The sequence below is a fragment of the Cydia amplana genome, chromosome Z (assembly GCF_948474715.1).
Source record: "Cydia amplana chromosome Z, ilCydAmpl1.1, whole genome shotgun sequence".
Lineage (NCBI taxonomy): Eukaryota > Metazoa > Arthropoda > Insecta > Lepidoptera > Tortricidae > Cydia > Cydia amplana.
This window is the reverse complement of record NC_086096.1, coordinates 16,182,511-16,199,455: the sequence shown is the minus strand read 5'-3', so window position 1 is coordinate 16,199,455 and position 16,945 is coordinate 16,182,511. Positions and strand designations below refer to the sequence as shown.

Sequence of the window (16,945 nt, the reverse complement as noted above, 5' to 3'; positions counted from 1 at the left end):
CTATCTATAGTAGCGATCCATAAAATTACTGGACCTGTAAAGTCATTTTTTTTATTCGGTAGACTAAAATGACATTTCATAGTATGAACATCATGTGTCATTTCATACTATGAAATGTCATTTTAGTCTACCGAATAAAAAATAGACTTTAGGTAATTGTAACATAATTATGTGTAGCATCCTTGGAGGATATAATCAAACGGAGACGCCATGTCTGTAATTTTCTGTACAAAACAGTCTGCCGATTTTTGCGGGGGAGGGGAACGTCAAATGTATGCGTAACGTAAAAATAGCCATGTCAGATAAACGTCAGTCCATACATTGTGTATGACCGTTGGCCGCCTATTTTCGACAGAGGGGAAAGCCTGTTAATGGCTACTCCGTTTAGTTGTATCCTCCAAGGTAGCATCTTGTGACATCGAGATTGTGTATGGTGTGCAAGTCGATATAAAACTATTTAAGAGAAATAAATGAAATAAATATTTACCTTCGCTATGTCTAGTTTATGACTGCCAGATGGTTTTTATACATTCATTTTATCTTTACAATTAATTATACAATGTATTACTGCATGTATCATTGATTGGGCGGCGGACGGCAAAATATAGGTACATTCAAATGCGTTAACACATTATGTCCATTATAAATTAGTAGTAATTTAAATGTAGAACGATTGAAATTAATAATTTAATGAAATAATAGGCACATTGAAAACAGCATTAAGCCTTTATAAGGCAAGGGGAATATAGGTATTTCTTACGTGATTTTGAACTTTGTTTCAAAATAATAGGGTTCAATTTTGCATTATAAATAGTCAAGATCCTCTTCTGATTCTCACAGAAAAAAATGTAAACTAAGATGAACTTTGAACATTAAAAACACTTTTACAGCTTTGGATCGACGGTTTTTTATTTATTTAATATACTTAAAATAACAGTGCGTTTGACTCCTAGTATTTTTTTATATACTTATAAGTACAGTTAATTTTTATCATAATATATAAAAATACAATATCGTTTCTCTATACAGTATGTAACTGAACGAAAAGCAATTACTCAAACCCGTTAATGTTGAGGTCATACTGAGCAACTTTTACTATGGGACCAACCCCGAAAACGCGGAAAAAAAATTGGATGTTTCATACATTTTGCTGGTCTGATGTTGAAAATTCCTATGCGAGAGTCAATTTTTTTTTCGCGATTTCGTGGTTGGTCCCATAGTAAAAGTTGATTAGTATGACCTAAACATTAACGGGTTTGAGTAATTGCTTTTCGTTCAGTTACATACTTTATGCATAATTTATCCATTGCACTAGTATCACGGTTTTATTACACTTCACAAACTTGTTAGAGCTATTTTGATTTCATTGTTTTAATCTTGTTACCTTTAAATTAATTGATGTAAATTTATTAACTTTCTTTCTGTGGGTTTAAAACAGCCAGTATAAAATATAATCTATCTTTTCTTCATAAAATTGTTCCAAATTCATTACAAAAGTTATTTTTCTGTTACCTTTTTCGGCGCTTGACCTTTTCCTTTGCTGTAGAATATGTCCAGAAACAAACCTGAAAATATTTACATCATATTTATTTTTAAATTACATATCAAACTCGTAATCAAATACGAATTTATAAATCATATTTTACTTGGTCTCCATAGACCTAATTCAAAAGATATTTTAAAGATCTTATTTACTTTAGGTAAGCTTATAGAGCTGAGAATAATCAAATCAAAAATGAAATAAACCATTGCCTCGGACGAGACTCGCGCTAAGTTGCCGCTTTGACAACAGAGTTACGAGCTCCCGTCTGCAATGAATATTTCCACTAGAACCTTTATTTTTATACACTTCTTAGTTTCCTAGTGGCATTTACCATGATAGTATCGCGTTTACCATAAAAGTTACGAATTCGAGACCGGGCAGCGAATTTTGTAATAGATTACACAGACTAATTTAGAAAACTAATATTTTGATATTCATTGATTCATTTATAATTGAAACTTACCAGTGAATACTACAGTGGCGCCTATCCACTGCCGTCCGAGCAGCACGTTGCCGAATATGAGCACCGACGCCAGCACTGTGAAGAACTTCCTCGTAGTGGTCACCACCGAGCACGGGAGAGGTCCAAATTCAGATACCTAGAAACACATAATAACTGCTACTTACCACCACTTGCACCATCCCACTAATCCAGGGTTAAGCGGTTAAACCGTTAACCAAGTGTCAAATTGTACTAGTAACCATGGTAACTCCAGGTATAACCGGTTAACCCTGGGCTAGTGAGATGGTGCAAGTGGCCCTTAGTGATTGAATTGATTAACTCTAAGTAGGTACCTAGGAACTATAATAAGCGTAATATTAGTAGGTATAGCTTCATAACCATAAGTCAAACCTTGCCAAGCAAAATGAAATTTTATTTCGTCAACACAAAGTTCAAATTAGAATGGAACAGGAGACCTTTTTATAGGTCTCTGGGCGGCTAGAGGATAATACAGTCCCAATTCCTAGTAATTTTTAAACAATGTACCATAATGGTACATAGTGAAATTTAGAGGCCTATTAGAACAAATTAAGTGGCCTTACCATGAAAAATATGAACAGTTGCCCTAAGGCTCCCATGAATGCCAGGCCCGCAAGGTGCACCAGTACTTCAGGGTACTTGGACACAAAAGCGATGAACCGGAAGATTTCACCAGTCAATAAGACGCCAATTAAGCAGATTATTGATGACCTGAAAACATATGAAGGTAAAATCATTTAACTTACTGCCAACCCCTCTATTTTCTACAGTAAGTGCACATACATTGGAAGTCGTACTAATATTAAAAACATAACCTTCGCACGAGATTCGGAGTATACGTGATAGCTTTTCTTCAACATCAATAAAAAGTGTATAAATGGTTCCAGCAGTTTCCGAGTTTGTTATTATAGTGTAAATCTTTTGAACTGAGCTAGTAGAAGAAGAATACAATACTATTGAGAGGTAAAACCACAAATTAGGATAACTATAGTTCGTTTTTTTAGCATTAAAAAGAACTTGCAAGAAGATAAGCGATCTTGACATGTCTTTTTATTAAAACGCTTTGTAAAAATCAAAAACTATTATACTTATGAAAGCAGATTAATATAAATGATCGTATTAGATTCATAATTGTTATAATTGTTATACATATTTGCCGTAACTTATTTTTAAAATGTGTTTTTCAATTAAAAGACACATCAAGATTGTTTACCTTATTTCTAATGCTAAAAAAAACGAACTATACCTCGTAGTAAAAGCAGATTATAACCGCTTTGAAATGTTACTATAGATTAACGACTCTATTTCTTTAAAAAATAGACTACAAAATACACTAACTAAATAATGGCTAACATAACTTTTTTTGCATTTTGCACCAGACTAGTTCCCTGTCGTGGCTAAGGTGGATATAACTTTACAAAAGATTGAATATGATATTATCTTTTTAGACCATTTTAACCCCATTCAACAAGGAATAAGGTTAAAAATTCAATATACATGCAATGTAATTGTAACTTATTTTGTAAGTAAACCAGTTGGCGCCTACGAGAACAAAAGCAGATAATAGCATTGTAATCAAACAATGCCATTGTTAGTACAGGTAGTGAACAAGCTCAGTTCAAAAAATTTTTACTATACTAGCAGTTGACCTCAAACTGTGAACTCGAGATTATGAGTAGTAAAATGTAAAACCTTGGAAATGCCGGAATGTGCCCCTAGCCAGATGTGTAAGCACTTCGCTTTGCCCGCTCGTGAAATAAAGAAAATCAATTACCATCCATTTGTATTGACCATCATTGAATACGCAGATGGCGACGACTCACTTTTAATCCGTTCCTGAAATATACATATATATTCATTTAAATATATCACTATGCCATTCTCTGTTTACACAATTTCACCCTCCAATGCATAATTAAGTAGATGAAGTATTTATTATTAAAAAAAAAACAATACGATATTGCATGGCGGGCATAATCGTCAGTTGCATACAGTGTACAAGAAAATTGCACAAAGTAAAAATTATTTATTCTCAACTCACTGATAAGTAAATAAAAATCTTAAGAAATTTTTTTCAATTTTAGATTTCAGATAGTTATGTAGGTAGGTTAACATATTATTTGAGCAAGCGTTTTTCCTATCATGGAACTTGTTATAATAAAAAAAGTTTCATGACCCAGCATTGGGGGCACCCGGACAGGGAATGAGTTAATCATCATCATCAAAAGTCATTTGTTCATCATAAGTTAAATATTCAATTGTATGATTATTTACTACATGGAAGCTCATACAATCTTACCTGCACAGCTCCAGTGAGACCATCCATGGTCAATGAAAGGAACAGCATCAGCTCACCGATGCCGAGGCCCTGGCTCTCATGAGCTACCTTTTTACTCTGATCCTTGAACATGAAGAGAACCACACCCAAAACTATGAGAAATACAAAAAGGTACTTCTTAAGAGGGTACACCTTGCGACCAATTAGTACCCCTAGGATCATTACAGGTATGGGCTTGGCTGCTTTCCCGACAACCTGTAAATATAAAAAAGTTGATACTATAAAAATTGAACCAGTTTTCTCACAGTACTGGTTTTCTATACAAATAAAACCAGAACCAGGAAATCAACAACCAACAAACAGTATGCAAAGTCAGTGCCAAGAACCTATTTCAGTCTAACTCTTGTCTCTTACCTCTTCACGTTTAAAGCGCTGAACCAATTTAGATGGTATGGAGACAGTTTGAGACTCGAGGAAGGACATAGAAGAATCCTTGCAAAATCACTCACCTGCGTTGGATAGTTGATCCATTGCAAGGCCATGTTAGAGCTCACCATTCCCAGCAGATAAGTTAATGCAGATGAAAAATAGTAAATCTTTCTAGTCGTGTCCTTCTCGTGTTTCCAAGAAAGCTAGAATTAATGCCATAGATTATTTTATTTATCTAATACCTTTAAACGAGCAATTCTTGTTTATTTATTTATTTATTTATATATATATATATATTTCGGGGATCTCGGAAACGACTCTAACAATTTCGATGAAGTTTGGTATATAGGGGTTTTCGGGGGCGAAAAATCGATCTAGCTAGGTCTTATCTCTGGGAAAACGCGCATTTCCGAGTTATTATATGTTTTCCGAGCGAAGCTCGGTCACCCAGATATTTATTAAATAAACAACAAAATTATACTACAGACAGAAACCCTGCAAAACTGTTTGAACAGTTTGTCTGCAGGAATCTTTTACTTGCATGGTAGGTACAATGCAATTTGAAAGGAGTCCCTTACCATTAAAATCTGGGCAAAAGTATAGTTCACCACGCACTGAACCAAAACCAGTGACAGTGTACAAGTGAACTGTTCATTGTCTCCGTATAACCCACGAGTTATCTTCTCTTGAAGCATTCCAAATATGAAATAGCAAATGAATATACCACCAGCGAAGAAAATGAACCTAAATTCACTTCTGGGTTTAGCCATTATTGTTTACGTTAACAGTTCTATTTATCAACTCTAAAACTAAACTATTTCTGTCAGAAAGGCAAGTAAAAACAATCTTGCACGATATCCTTGACTAGTGTACTTGAAAAGAAACTACTGAATGAGCCACGTTATGTCAAATTTAAGTTATCAAATAAAAGTTTTGAAGTGCGGCACCAAATACGAAAACTACACGTACTAACAACACTGTTACTATTGTATGACGTTGACGCCAGATTATGACGTCTTCACAAAATGTCATTGGCAATGACAGTTAGTATCCGTGAATGGTCCGAATCTAAGTACCAAGTAATAAAATGCATTCATAATAAATTCGTAACATAACTTTACATTTATAAACAATGCACCAAATCCTAAATAACGCATAGTGTGGCTAATAATATATTAACAATTATAAAATGCATCTACTGTGTTTAGAATTTTACTGGTTAAGAGCCACCTGTTGACAAGTATAAGAACTTCATGAACATTGGTTAGGGTAATTGTGCCAGATACCGTCCAATAGGCAATATTACGTGAAACTCTGCGTAGGGGGCGCCACTCCCACAATCAGTCACAATCTAAGGGTCTACCGCAAACGAGAGAGTCGAAATTTTATTATCTAACCTCTCTATCACTCTTGCCCATTCGAGCGATAAAGAGGCAGATAGCAGAGATTCGATTTCGCATTTCCCGGTAGACCCTTTGTAAACAAACCGTCTTGATGTATCGATGTCATATTTTATTGTCTGTGAAAATTGTCAATAAACAGTTTAATGCACTGTAAGTATGTATAAATGGTTTACTAAAGGCGCTAGTGCTGCACTCTGGCGGCAAAACCTTACAGTAATACTCCCTATTTTATGAGATGCCAACCAAGTACTCTCTATTAAACCTACTCTACCGCGCATCACGCGTATGTAATGAATGGAACTTTAACGTGTAACGGAACGTTCAAAGCCGCTCTACCTGCTTGTCAGTATAACTGAATTCGACTCTATCGCTTGCCTCACAAAGTTAATTTTAATTATGTTTGAAAAGCCAGGCCGTGTATGGCCTTCGAATTTATAAAAAATGTTAGAGCAGTGGTGCAGATATGCACGTAAAAGGTTATTTTTATGTTGTTGTTATTACTTCACAGCGTCTGACGGAACATTTCCGTTTTAAGTTAGAATTGGAATAAGGTAAGGATTTTACTCTGTTTGTTACTTAACTAAAATTCTAATAAGATTCACATGCTAACCTCTTAAAGTCATACCTCCTACAAAGAGTTAGAGTACTTATAAATCTTATAGTTATTAAAGTTTAGAAAACATTGCGTTCAGTTAGGTACATTAGGAGTGAATAAATGACATTGTTAACTGAGTGATCTTATGTTTCAATTAAGAATAAGGAAATTAACAGAACAATACAATATTCTCGTAAATGTTTACATGTAGACCTAATGGTACCGTAAGCCTTTCGGGTTGTTTTGTATATCTTCGCACCCAAGGACTACGTAACATGTAGGAACATATAGGTATTTATTTTATTATGAATTTATAGAATAGGTACCAAGTTTATTCGCTTGGTTATGTACCTACATTTCCTTGGAAAGTTTGTATGAAGGTATTAAGAAAAAAAATGTTAAGGCTTTGTCGAAAATTGTAGTACTTACCTACCTATGTAGAACTACGAAGAGTAGGTTAATCATCCTGAATAAAAAATACCTCAAATAGTTTTATTTAGGTAGTACTTAGATAGGTATTATTTTAAGTAGGTAGGTATTTATAATTTTAAGATGAACACTTGCAGAAAAAAATCCTTTCTGTCTATGAGAACTCAGCACGATCGCAAGATGGAAAAGCTTTTGTCAGTTACGTATTACCAAGGAGTATGTATGCCAGAAATAATTCCATTGAGCGTCCTGGTAAAATATTGAGTGTGGCTTGTGTGTGAGTTAACTAGCGGCCAGCTAAGTATTAGTGTCGGTGACTCACGCTGGTCACACCCGTACGCACCGGCTCTCGCGTTCATATCATTCACTGAACTAATTATTTATCATAGGCTCTTTACCTATACATAATTCACAACTCCTAATCATGGCACTCGAAAAGGACAATGATTACGTCGTTTCAGTTTCATTACCAAGTATCTACGTATACGTTCCTTCTCATAACATACCTGCGCAGTTTAGAAACTCTCAGGGTCTATAACATTGGAGGAATAATTGTAATGCTTGCTGCAATTATAATGATGAGATTTACTTTTGGTTCATCTACTGGAATTAGGGGACAACTTAACATTAACACATAATTATGGGATATGGGTTCCTTTTTGACGAATAACGACTAAGATCTTTAGGTACTTTATAGATCACAACCTATTAAGGTTGAATTAAATTTACCTACGTAAATACAAAAAACAAATAAATAATAATAGGAACCCTTGTACCTACCTAGAGTAGAGTAGGAAGGATAAATTTGATCCTAAATCTGTATAAACCTTACAAATTGGACCGATTTTAGTCCTATACTGAGTGCATAGAGAATTCTGAGTGTGACTGTTATAAAGTTATGAAAAGATACTGCGATGCGATATGTAATAGTTTTTGACCTCAAATTCAGTGAAGGAAAGAACTTTATCAGCCGCACCTTGGACATGATAATAACGATAGCTTGTACCGTCCTACTCAGTTCTTATCGTTGCGCGGTTCGAAGCTACTAACTTATCTATAGTATAAGGCTTAGGACGTGTTCATAAAGACCGCCTTAAATAAATAGGCTTTAGAATATCTTCTCGTAATTCACGCTACTAAAATCTCGATCATTTTGATGGTACTCTCGTATTCAAAATAGGTCAATTAAAAGCCCTTGGTCTTCATCTACACTTGGTCCTACATGTCCCCAAGGTCTGGCCCCTGCAGGCTGCGGAAGGTTGCCTTCAAAAGGCTAGCTAGGCTAGCGTCTCCCGTTAGGTGCTACTTTACCGCCCTAGTGCGGTAATTTCCACAATACGTGTGTCGAAAATTTAAAGGGCCATAGGTATGTATAGGTACTGTAAAACGTTGTACATTGTGCGAAAATGCGTTCCTACTTTCACACTTATATCGTAATATACTATTACATTACATATGGTGCTACATTACTTACTGCACTAAGGCGGTGATTATTAGCTCTTAATGTGCCTATGTCGAAGGATTATGATGATTATGATTATGATTTAAATGACCATATGTGTTGTAAATCTCCCTTAGGCCGTGATTTAATTTTTATTAAATTTTTCTCACTTGTATCGTTATGACTATAAATATAGGTAGGACACTGAGTTTAACAATGCTGTGAACTGTGAACCAATTTTAATGGTTTGTTCTACTAGAATAGTAGAACAGACAATTATAATCGGTGCTAATGACTAAATTAATTTTCTATGGGTTTTTTCACGATTTGTAATACAATCTATTATATCTACTTACTATTATTAAACCATTCCAGTTTAAAAAATGAGGGATGTCATCCCGGATGACTCACGCTAGACCGGGCCGGGCCCGGACCGGGGCTTCCGACATGTCATTTTCTATGACGCCTGATCGGTGATCACGTGGTGCTTTCCATAGAAAACCTCAAATCTAGGCACGTACAATATTATTCAGTGCACTCAATAAAGCTTGGAAAAATCCGAGAATCAACATGCTTTGAAGCTTTAGAAAATAACTCAGTTAATTTTTAATTGTATTTCATTTCAGATATATAGCGGTAGATGCAGTAACCGAAAATGTCCGATAGTGGTAAAAAGCGTATTAACAGTTTTCGTAAGATATTTCCTAGCTTATTTTTTTCCAATAAGTCTAAAGAAAAGCAAATAATAAAGGTAACCCACGTGGGATGTAAAAAGTCTAGTCTTGATAATTCTTCTCACAGTAACCAATATGAGAATCCTAGAATAGTAAAAGATAAAGTTATAAATACAAATAATGATATTGGCCGAATTTACGAGAATCTAGCCATTGAAAAATACCATATAGATATGAATTCTTCAAGTAACATTGCCTCAAGCGACCATTCATCCAGTAGCACCTTGGTATCAGAAAGCGTGAAAAACCAGTTGTCCCATAATGAAGACAAATCTGATTTGTCCAAAGAATACTATAAAGCTAGACCTCAAGTTCCACCGAAACCCTATAACGAACTAAATAATGTTTTAATTACATCTTCTCATCAAGATAAAATCCGATTCCCAGATGTATACTATCATTCAGTGGAAAAATTAACAGAATCTATAACACCATCACACGAAATTGAAGTGTTCCAGGCCCAGTCGTTTGCTAAACCGGCCTCAGTGGGCGCAGAAATTAAAAGAGTTAGCACAACATTTTTAATATCTCCGAAAAAAGAAGCTGAAGTTCGAACAATACAGCCTAAGAGAGCTAGAAGTTTTTCTTTTGATAATAATAATAAAAAGACATCTACACTGGACCAAAATATTCATAATAATTCAAAAAAGTGCGAAGAAAATATCACAAAATCTTATAATTACTCTGCTCCAACTTCACCTGTACCCACCAGTCACAAAATTCCTAATATGCCAAAAACTGTTTCACCATATGGACACGTGAAAAAATATATGAATGAAGCAGAAGAAAGACGAAACTCTCTTAATCGTTCTAGTTCACGAAACCCACTGTATTCAGTTTATAAGCTGCCAGTGGACGGTAAATCTGAAAATATACAACAGAAAGCAAAAGCACGACAAAAACTTGAAGCTTTTTATTGGCAAAAGTTGAAGGAATTAAAGCAAAAGGAAGATGAGTTTTTACTCGAACAGTCTTTGAACTCTACGTTAAAGAGGGCGTCCCTAAAATACCCACCACATTCAAGTGGTAATGGAAGTTTACCCCGATCATACAAAACTAACAGCTTACCACGTGACGGTGAACTAAGAGTCGACACTAAGGGCAAACCCTATATATGTAACCCATTCACAAGGGGAGTTCCGGAAAGAAGGACCGATACATTTTTACGCTATCAATCCACTCCTAAAGACGACGATATTGTGTATAGGTACCCCGAAAAAATTCAATCGACTCAAAATAGGAATTGGTTATCCCCACAAGACACAGTTGATACACTGGGATATCCACGAAAGTCTTTAAACGATGGTTCTCGTTCCTTCAGTTTGCAACCAAAGCGAGTAAGCTTTGAAGAACAGATTTACGACACTTATCCAAAATATATTTGCTCCCAAAATGAGGCTCCAGGCATCGAAGCTAGATCGAAAGAAATGTTGACCAGACCGCCTCGCCCTCCCATTCGGACGACGAGTGTTGGCACTAACAAGATAGTGAATAATCACAGAATAAATCATCCAGCCACTGCACATTATTCATTGCACTCCGAATCTGAAAGCGGGTCAGAAGCTAGTGAAATACAAAGGATTTTACAGAGCGACACCCAAAAAGGTAAGTAAATCTTACGTGACTAGCTTTACTTAAATTATTCTAGACTACTTTAGTCTTAATGAAGGGGCCGCGGACAATTGAGTAAAAATTTGCCACGAAAAAAGTTTAACTACTAAGTACGACTTGTTTAGTAAAATACTTACTCGAAAAGGGCCAAGATCCTATATATTAGCTCATCGTACGTGCAATGCGCAAGCCAAACATCCACCATATACAGTCAGTCCACGTGTAGTTATAGGTGTATATGCGTACGCATGAGTAGGAGTTCTTCAAAGCGTATATTTAAGGATTTCGCATTTAACTGACTACACCTACCTCAATATGCTGATATCAGTCTGACATAAATAGTACTATCGCTTGCTTGAATAACCTTTTTATTTTATTTAATGGGTCTTTTGTTAATCTTCAGCCTCACAGGAATGAAAAAGGGCTCGAGTAGGTTTTCTACATCTCTTGCCAACATTTTGGCAACAGCGACCGAGCTCAACGTGTAGGGTTGGCGCCAACCAAGTAGGTACCTAATTCGTTCACGAGAATAAAGAGTAGACATTATTGAAATAAAGTGGTACTAAAATACGCTACCTATACCTGACAACGACAAATGTATTTTCGAATGTGTATGAAAACGAACAATTGATTTGGTACATAGTAGGTACCAAGCACCCAACATAACTTCAGGACAGGACGCCACTTACGCGGCAAAATGAGGTGGGGAGAATTTTTCCTATTTAACGCCTCTCTGTCAAATCAATTTATGAAATGGGATTGAATTTGTGGTATCTACACTCTGAAGAGTTATATTCCAAAGTATGAAAATTCAAGATTGTCATTTCTCTTGCTAAAACTCTGTTAAAGCCTTAACAAATTAATTTTATGTATCTTTAAGACAGTAGGTACGACTCGGATTAGGTAGGTTCAGTATCTCTCGAATTAATAATTACTGTATTGGTAATGAATAAATACAGTTTTAATAGTAGGTATTAGTGTGTCGCAGCACGTCGAAGCGTCAACCCTAGTGCCGAGAGGCGTCGGCTTCGCGGTATATCCGTCGCGCAAGGTCGACGGCCGCATCGATCGCGGACTACCCTCGCGCCTGTGCGGCACCGCATCTACCGCGCAACAGGCCATACCTAACCTTCTCTGTCTATAGTAAAAATACAAGCCGGCTTTAGTATTAAAGTGGGCGTCCGACGGCGCAGACGGCGCCGGGGCCGTCGCCACGTGTAGCAAAGTGCCATACCAAACAACGCCACGCGTTTCGCCGGCTCTTCAAACACCTCTAACTGTGATAATAAACACCAAATAACTCTCAGTAGGTTGGCTCGCTGGTAGCGTGTGATAAAGTACGGATAGGTATCCAGGGTGAAGTTTTGGGGTTGTTTTGTTTGTGGTCGATGGCCATGGGAGTGGTCATTGGGACTATATCTCGCGCCGGACGTTGGGTAGGGTGGGTGCCCACGTGATTATGTATGTATCAAGTCAACCGCCCGCTCCCCTGGATACAGCGGTGCATCGGCCCGCTTCTGCGCGCTGCATCAAACCTATACTCTGTATTCCGGGGGTAGCGGGGTAATTCATCATTTATAAAACGTTTGAGGGGAAACTCGACCTTACTCTATTTACTACATAGTATCGAAAATGAAATGCGTGTCAATATCTTGTATTGCATTATTCATTCACTGCGACATCATATGTTGTGATGATCTGTATTGTATTATAACTTTTTTATTCCAGAATCACAATAGTTATACTAAAATTTTATAAAAATATAATTCTATGCAGTGCTATTCGGGTATCAATAAATTTCTGTTAAATATACTCCACTAACAAAATATTTCTAGGAAGATATTCACAAGTGTCGTAAACTTGCTCTACTTAGCCTACCACGCCAAACATTGACAGACTTGAAAAAATGGTACCTACCAAATTTTTTACCAAGCAGCTATATGCATAATTTCTAAAAATGGTCGGACATTCGCCCGTTATTACGAATTAGTTACCTATATATGTATAGCCACTGGTTTGGTATTTTATTACGTTACTGCTTTTTCAAAGGCAATGTTTGGCGTGGTAGGTACTTAGGCAATGCTGAGCAAATTAACGGTCCTGTTTACACCCCGTGTAGGATTTCTGATTTCTTGGCCCATTTTATTTCTCGAGAATTCTCGAACCCCAATTCTCGAGTTGTAAAGTCTCGAGAGTATTTTGGTAAAATAAATAATCAAAATAATTTTAATTGCACAATTCCAATTAGAAATACTTAGGGATGATTTCTGGGATAAAAACTACCCTATGTCCTTCCTCGGTAGGTATTCAAACAATCTCTATACCAAATTTCAATTTAACTAAATCGGTTTAGCGGTTTAAGCGTGAAGAGGAAACAGAAAGACAGACTTTCTTTTAAAATATCAATTACACCTATACTACCAGACAGATAAAAAAAATACCAGAATTACTAATAGTTAGTAGAGATACGCAGATTTTCAATCACAATTAGCATCAATCAGATGTCATTTTATAAAATTATATACTCTGGTTAGTAAACTCAGGGTAGGTACCTAGATAATTAAGCGTAGGTACGTACTACATAAAACTACATAAAATCTCTTAAAATAATAGTAAAAATGTAAACTAAGGAATTTGGAATACTGTCAAACAAAATAAACTATTTATCCGTACATGTGATTTTGTTGCAAAACTAGGTATTTATTTTTATTAACCTGAGCTAAGAGTAAAGAGTAGTATAGTACCTATATCGGAGCTATGGCCAAGAGCTTGGAGTAAATTTGGATAGTGAGCTCTAACTCTGGATATCCCTATAAAAAAAACTAATAGCTACCAGTAATCCACTCTATTGGTAATACGCAAAATATTTACAGTAGCACTAAACCAGCAATAAAAATATTTTCCGGAATTGAATAAAACAGTGAACAACATATCCATTAGATACTATTATAAGTCTTGCAACAATCATTTACCCTCGTGTATTCAAATAAGCGTAAAGACTCGCATTTCAATAATCAGTACAATGAATGAGTTTTCCTGTGCAGTGAACGGTAATTGCAATATGAATTCGTCCCATTTCTATATAACTATGAAGGAAAGTAAAATCTAGTTGACTTGACAGACTTCCAAATGAACTTAGCGTCTTGAAGTGGGATTGAAAATGTTAAGTCGGTGGAAGAGTAAAGACAAGTCTGAGAAGAGCAAATCCTCAAGCTCTAGCGGAAAGAAGAAACGGAAAGGAAGAGACAATGGTGAGTAGAGCTGTAGACACATACATTCTATAAGTAGAAAGTCGCGTATGGTAAACTTAACTGGCTAACTGCTGTCGAGGGACGAGGTAATCCGAGTCGGGGCGGGGCGGTGCGTGTCCGTTCTGTATGATAATACTATTACTTATTCTGTGCCACCGTCCCCCGTTTACCGAACAGGTGCCTGACCCACCTTTTTCCTTTGTATATAACATTTATTTCGGTTTATCATAGTCTTTACCTAATAGTACAGCAACTGAAACAATGTTACCTACCATGCCAAACACTCTAGATTCTCTAGTAGGTTACACAGCTGTCTAGGTATGTCTAATTTATAGAACCTGAACCTAATGGACACCTTATAATGGATAGAACTTTAACCACTGTTCCTTTATGTTCGGAAATATTCGGCATGTTTCGTGAAGTTTGCGGTAGGTACGGTGATTTTGTCCTTCGAATCGCTTTTGAAAAAAATATTGTATTAATCCATAGGCACGAGTTCGATATATATAATATACCTTGTAATCCTTGTATCATGTGAACTTTTCAAATTAATACGTATGTTGGGTGGTGTCGCGTATTTACAGAAGATATTTGGATATTACGACATTCAGTCAGCATAATATTAAATTAAAAGTATTAGTATGTATATACTTTTGGGCCTGTGCTACAAAATATGCACGATGACTGGATGTAGCGTCCCATTGCTCTAGACGTAATCTTTATTTATTTATTTGAGACACGTTGGACTAGCCTTCGATCTCAATTAGAGATGGGTAGTCAGTAAATACCGAGTAAATACTCAGTATTTACTCAATATACCCGTATTTACTCGTTTGTACCCTATTTGGTGGGTATAAACTATAGAGTGCTGAAAGGGGCATATAAATTTGAAATATAGGTGTATTTTGTAAGCCGCTACTGGATTATGTACTCAAAATTGTAAGAAATGGTTTTTTAAGAGGGGCACTCGCTATACATGTAACTATAATGGTCACTAAAAAAAAAATCAGAAACCACCAACGTGTTGCACATCATTAAATGGGTCTTTAAAAATAACTGGAATGTTTCTAAGAACTTTTTTGGATAAATTAAATATTTTTGGAAAAAAACCGTTTCGAAAGGCCAAAATAATGTTTATCTCTCTATAACTTTCGAACCAAAGTTCAGAAAAAATATAAAAACAAATCGGGAAATTAACCGTATAATAGAATACAAAAAACTATATTTTGAACATCATCGGTTGAGCCATTTTTGAGTTTTCTTTAAAAAACCCTTAATAAAAGGTCGTAAGTGCCGCGTAAACACGCACTTTTGCGCGACATGCAGTTATCTAGGACATCGATAGAATTTACGTATGTACCATATTTTTAATGTAAATATATTCTTATTTAAAACAAAATTGTTAACTATGCACTCACTGATAATTACCTTTTTTCCCAAAATTAAGCGTCCTATATGCTTTTTTAGGGTTCCGTACCCAAAGGGTAAAAACGGGACCCTATTACTAAGACTTCGCTGTCCGCCCGTCCGTCCGTCCGTCCGTCCGTCTGTCACCAGGCTGTATCTCATGAACCGCGATAGCTAGACAGTTGAAATTTTCACAAATCATGTATCTCTGTTGCCGCTATAACAACAAATGCTAAAAATAAAATAAAATAGATATTTAAGGGGGGCTCCCATACAATAAACACGATTTTTTTGCTCTATCTTTTGTTGATGGTGCGGAACCCTCCGTGCGCGAGTCCGACTCGTACTTGGCCAGTTTATTTTATTTTATAGATATTGTTAACACACGTTAACATTCTTCAATAACAGACAATTTTGTTCTTAAATCTCACTTTGTGAATATTTTACAAGCAATCTTTTTTACCCACCTAAATGAGTTATCGGGTGCTTTGAGTAAATACCGAGTAAATACTCAGTATTTACTCACCCTTACCTATCTCTAATCGCAATATTATCCAGGTAGAAAACGGTAAACACATTCAACCCTACTTTTATTTTACCTTATAAATATAAAATATAAATATAATAAAAAAAAAAGATTTTCTTAGTGGATCTTTTCCAAATTTTAACGACCTTCTACAGTTTAGGCCAAAGTGACTTAATAAAATGTGTGCCCCTGCCCTTGATTTCATCCACGAATTCCTTTCTTTTTGTTTTTAGATCACTATGACATTCCAAGTTTCAAGATTTTTAGTATAAATTTGGACTAAAGGTTGACTCACGCTCACGCTAGACCGGACCAGACCCGAGCCGAGGCGTCAGACACCTAATTTTCTATGACGACTGGTAGGTGATCACGTGGTGTTTTCCATAGAAAGCGAAGCACCGAAAGCTCCGGCGCGGCCCCAGCACGGTCTAGTCATCCTTAATTGCAACACTAAAAGTACAAGCACCTTTTGCAGATTTGTTTACATTACATACTTACAGTGTATGTCATCAGTTCATCACAAAGTTTAATCATCGACCATCTCAGCCTTAATTTAAAAAAAATGCTATGAGGTTTTTAATTATTCACAACTTATTTAGTACATCAATTAATTACAATATACAGCGTATATTTTTAATATTACCTCAAATTTTAACCAGACGTAGGCGTTAGTGCTTAGAACCGATATTGCAAGAAAAAAACTCGTTAACTATTTTTGTTTTCCCATACAAAATAATTCAGCACGCAATGTATCGCTACTTTGCCTTACTGGCGTGACGTCACAACTGTCACAAGTGATAACAGAACTTTTAACTGC

At 36.0% G+C, this 16,945-nt stretch overlaps 2 protein-coding genes across 10 annotated transcripts in view; one reads left to right on the top strand and one right to left on the bottom strand.

Annotated features, from left to right (window-relative positions):
- Window positions 1-1,412: 1,412 nt before the first annotated feature.
- LOC134661812 (solute carrier family 35 member B1 homolog) lies at window positions 1,413-5,706 on the bottom strand. Its single transcript, XM_063518006.1, has 7 exons — window positions 5,310-5,706; window positions 4,812-4,934; window positions 4,324-4,557; window positions 3,799-3,860; window positions 2,588-2,735; window positions 2,007-2,142; window positions 1,413-1,565 (listed from the first exon to the last, which is right to left on the bottom strand). The coding sequence occupies exons 1-7, from the start codon at window positions 5,499-5,501 to the stop codon at window positions 1,498-1,500; spliced, it is 963 nt and encodes a 320-aa protein (XP_063374076.1). The 5' UTR covers window positions 5,502-5,706; the 3' UTR covers window positions 1,413-1,497.
- Window positions 5,707-9,141: 3,435 nt separating this feature from the next.
- Window positions 9,142-16,945, top strand: part of LOC134661832 (coiled-coil domain-containing protein AGAP005037) — an 88,096-nt gene continuing 80,292 nt past the window's right edge. For 8 of the 9 annotated variants that reach the window (XM_063518031.1, XM_063518030.1, XM_063518034.1 and 5 more), the window contains exon 1: window positions 9,142-10,938. In XM_063518031.1, coding sequence (XP_063374101.1) covers window positions 9,255-10,938 — 1,684 coding nt within the window. In that variant the 5' untranslated portion in view covers window positions 9,142-9,254. Of the gene's footprint in view, window positions 10,939-13,975; window positions 14,196-16,945 lie in introns of those variants that run through there. The other variant, XM_063518038.1, reaches the window with a different exon arrangement.

Coding starts and splice junctions, on each gene's coding strand:
- LOC134661812 (XM_063518006.1), bottom strand. CDS start 5,501: ATGGCTAAACCCAGAAGTGAATTTAGGTTCATTTTCTTCGCTGGTGGT. Junction 4,935..5,309: donor CTTTTGCCCAGATTTTAATG/GTAAGGGACTCC, acceptor CATTAATTCTAG/CTTTCTTGGAAACACGAGAA. Junction 4,558..4,811: donor GGATCAACTATCCAACGCAG/GTGAGTGATTTT, acceptor TTATATTTACAG/GTTGTCGGGAAAGCAGCCAA.